We start from the raw sequence: 4143 nt of genomic DNA on the forward strand, positions 1-4143 counted from the left end.
CCAGGCACCAACTGAATGAAGGCTGGCACTGTCCTAGATTAGGGAGTTTGAGCTGAGCTCTGTGGGAGGCCCCAGCCTCCCTTCTGGCCTAACTCCAGAGGGGCGTGAGACTGAAAACATGACCTCCCGAAGCTGCCCCAGCTCATTGTGGGTGGCCCTGGCAGGCGCCTGCTCCAACCAGGCTCAGGGAGCAGCTCAGGACCCATCACCTACCAACCTGGTTGCCAGGCAGCACTCTGCCCTGGTCTTGTCCTCCACCCTAGCTAGTCCTGGGTCTGCTTCCCAGCCTGCCATCTGGACAGGCCCTGCCCCACCCAGTGTCTGCTGGAGGCTGGGCTGAGAGTCCAGCCATAGGAGAAGAAAGGTCCTGACGTGAAGCCTGGGAAGACGGAAGGCAGTTGTCAGCCCTGACTGCTCGTAACTGGGGTCAGGATCTGCCTAGTTGAGCAGGGGGAGGGGTGGGCGGAAAGAGTGGGATTCTGGGAACACAGGCCAGGAACTTAACTTCATGGGAAAAAGCCTCGGATGGGCGGGAGACCAGAGCATGTTGTGGCTAAAAAGAGCAACAGGCAGCGGCAGTGAGGAGCCCAGGAGACGGGGGTGGCCCTGTGCTCTGGGCAGCCCCCATGGAGCCAGTGGGCAGAAAAGCCTAGGACACAAGGCAAGACCACAGAGTCTAGCGGTGGTTTGGAGGTTTTCTTCTCTTTCATTAAAAGAGGGAAAGGAAATGGATCCCAGGTACCCTGGGCTCTGGGGGAGGCATGCAGGCAGCCCCAGCAGGCAGGCTGGGGGATGGATGGGAAGAGTCCTGGAGTTTCCCATGATCCTTTTCTCTGCAAGGAACAACAATGCTGCTGAGGAGGGGAGGGGAGGCAGGGCAGTGGGGAGAGGGCGGCGGCCAAGGAGCTTGGGGCTCACTCTAACATGCAAAGTCCAGCTGCCCCATAAACTAGGTTGCTTCTTGAAGAGAACATACATATAAATACACAGACACGGCGACACGCACACATGCGGAGAAGGCTCTGCATTCCCGAGGGAGGAGCGAGGCCCGTGGCCCCAAGAAGCTCTGAGCTGGGAGCCAGCAGCGTCCCCATTGGGCCATTCTCCACAGCACCCCCAGGCTAGGGTGGGTGAGTACTCGCAGGAAGGCTGTTTGCTCTTGAAGTTCTGTCCACCAGGCACCCGAAACATGCTGAACCACATCCACGCGGTGAGGGCTGTGCCTTGCTTCCATGAACATGTGTGCGAGCACCTGGTGTGCTGGCGTGAGATGTGTCCCTGCCTGGCTAGAGTCCACACTCTCCCCTCCGGGGCTCCAGGGAATGGGATTGCAGACAGAGAAGGGGTGAAGCGACCCGCGGAGACATCCTCTCCCCCGCCCCACAGGGCCCTGGCCTCCGGGAGGGGGGAGGGGCCTCCCTTATCTCTCTGCCTCCATGGCAGGGTGGGCTCTTGGTTCTGAGGCGGCCTGTTGGGGGGTCAGGGGTGGCCAGTCTGAAGCCGGAGAAGGGGGCGCTGGAGTCCACAGGGGTGGCTGTGGCTGGTGGTGCTGTGGGTCCCCCGGGGGCGAGGCTGCTGCTGGCCAGCCGGGTGCTGCAAAGCTGCCGGTGGTGGCATGAGGGAAGTGCGGTGGGGGAGACGTGGCTGTCGCAGCCATCGGGCTCCCGCTGCCACCACTGTGGAAGCTCTCGGAGGCCTTGAGACGGGAGAACATGGTGAGAGCATCGGGGAAGTTGGGGGGCGTGGCAGGGGTGTTGGCAGGAGTGCACATCTGTGGGGGAAGGAAGGAGAGGGGAATGAGTACTCCTTTCTGGAAGGGCCCCTGTTCCTCTGAAGGAAACACACGGCTAGTCCATTGTTGAGAGGACTTTGTGTCCCTTCCCCACATGCCACCTGAGCGGGACCTGCCTCCCCAGCCCCCCAGTCAGTATATCGCCCAGGGGCTCACAGAGAAAAGGCCCGAGATGAGCTGACCCACCCTCACTGCCTGGCGAGGCCTCTATCCACAGCAGCTCTGGGCCTGAGAGGCACGCGCCATCAACCAGCTTTTCAGCTGGGAAGCTGCGCTCCAGAGACCAGGTTCCCAGGTCTCACAGGGAAGTGGCACCGACAGGACTGAATGTGGAAGTCCAGTGAGCCCTGACACCTGTGGGCCCATCTCCAAGGAGCTCCAGCCCCATGGGCAACAGCGTGCTCCTCCACCTGGCAGGGCTGCCTATGCAACCAAGTGCTTAGTCTCCTCCCTCCCCACCCAGGACTGGAGACCCCAGCGGGGATGCCCCTTGGGGCTCCAGGGAACACTTACCATCTGGTGGTGGTGGTGGCTGTAGGGGATGTTGGTCTCCTGGAAAAAGGCGCTGAGGGCTGTCTGCAGGAAGAAAGACCCACGCTTACCCTCCAGGACCCGCCACCTTGTGGTTGCCCTTGTTCCCAGGCTCTTCAGGAACTCGGGGCCATCCTGGTCTAACCACTGAGTGGGAGAGGGTGAGTTGGGGTGCTGAAGTCTGGCAGTGTGACTGTAACACCCAACCCTTCCTGCTGCCCGAGGAGGAGTCACGGACTCCAGGTGGCTGTGAAGACACTCCCAATGCTGCTTGCCACTTGCCCATTAGGAGCTTATAGCCACCAGAGCCTGTTCTCTGCACATACCTGGCCTCATCACCATGACTGGGGGTGAGGGTCAGGCAGCATCCTCACTCTGTCTCCTGAGGAAAGGCTGTGAGGCTCCTAATGGCTCAGCCAAGCCTAAGCCTTTGACTGGGCAGCTTCCAGGCAGGTTGTCACCAGCTCAATGGAGGCAAAAGTCCCTACTCTTCTCAGTCTCCATTTCCTCATCTGTGAACCCAGGGAGCATGAGGAAGGGGTCCAAGCCTAGAGAGTGGAGACCTACGACTCAGCCCAGTGTAGCCTTCAGCTGACCAAGTAGCCACTGTCTGGGCCTCAGTTTCTCTATTTGTACTGCAAGGAGACTGGACTAGGTGGTTTCCAGGTTTCCCTCCCTTGTAATAGTAACATCGCCAAATTCCAGCTGGGAGGGTCTGGGTTTTACTCTCTCACCTGAGCCTTCCTCAAACAGTTTCAAGGTGGTGGAGCAGGAGGACAGCCCTAGGACTCAACCCATCACAGGATTTACGACAGTGCCCAGCACAGCTCCTGGGCCACTGCTATAGGCCAGCTCCATGCGAGGCACTGACACCCCACATCTCCCTCCACACCATTGCCACAGGCTACACTGAGCAAGATACTGAAACCCAGCAGAGCTCCCTCAAAACAGGAGCATTTATTGTCATCACTGACCCCAGAGGCAGGGACTGGTATCACCCATCTCACCAACAAGGAAACTGAGGCATGAAGTGACCAGTTCAGGAATACTTGGTTAACAAAAGGCAGAGATAGAGTCAGGCCCGACTATGAATCCAGACACAGCCCTCAGGACCAGCCAAGGAGGGTGGGGAGAAAGGGGTGGAGAGAGCCCTTCCTGTGGGTGTCGGCTCAGCCAGTTCCCAAGGTCCTCAGTGACTGGGGGAGGGGGACTCCAGGACACCTCACTGAGCCCCAGAGGGAGATGCTGGCATCTGGTGTGTCCTGGCTCAGGTCCCCCACAGAGGATGTGGAGGGAAATGCAAGTGCTGGGTGAGGGAGCCCCATGTAAGTGTGTGAGGGCCCTCAGGGCCCTGCCAAATCCCAGACCCAGCCCTGGAGCCCGAAGCAGCCGCTGTGCCCCATCACCTAACCACCCCTAGGTCCACTCCCTCAGCCTGTACTGCCTGACACCGGTTTTCCTGGCCCTCACTGCCAACACTCCCAGAAACCCACTCAGTCCCTCGCTGTGATCCATTGAAAGTCAGCCCTCAGGCTGGCGCGGTGGCTCAGCCTGTAATCCCGCGCTTTGGGAGGCCGAGGTGAGTGGATTGCCTGAGACCACAGGTTCGAGACCCGCCTGGGCAACTTGGCGAGACCTCATCTCTACAATAAATCAAAAAAACTACCCAGGTGTGGTAGTGTGCGCCTGTAGTTTCCAGCTACTTGGAAGGCTGAGGCGGAAGGATCACTGGAGCCCAGCAGGTCGAGGCTGTGGTGGCCGGGAGCGGTCACTGCACTCCAGCCTGGACGACAGAGTGAGACTCCAACTCGGGGGGGGGG

At 59.9% G+C, this 4143-nt stretch overlaps 1 protein-coding gene across 2 annotated transcripts in view; it reads right to left on the minus strand.

Moving 5' to 3' along the window:
* Positions 1-682: 682 nt before the first annotated feature.
* UBALD1 (UBA like domain containing 1) overlaps positions 683-4143 on the minus strand; it is a 5793-nt gene continuing 2332 nt past the window's right edge. Inside the window, exons 2-3 of one of the 2 annotated variants that reach the window (XM_021712333.1) lie at positions 2306-2368; positions 683-1696 (exon numbers count right to left, since the gene is read on the minus strand). In XM_021712333.1, the coding sequence (XP_021568008.1) occupies positions 1421-1696; positions 2306-2368 (339 nt within the window). In that variant the 3' untranslated portion in view covers positions 683-1420. Of the gene's footprint in view, positions 1772-2305; positions 2369-4143 lie in introns of both variants that reach the window. The other variant, XM_008058020.1, reaches the window with a different exon arrangement.

Source organism: Carlito syrichta, unplaced genomic scaffold, assembly GCF_000164805.1.
Source record: "Carlito syrichta isolate Samal-C Ts95f unplaced genomic scaffold, Tarsius_syrichta-2.0.1 Scaffold303189, whole genome shotgun sequence".
Lineage (NCBI taxonomy): Eukaryota > Metazoa > Chordata > Mammalia > Primates > Tarsiidae > Carlito > Carlito syrichta.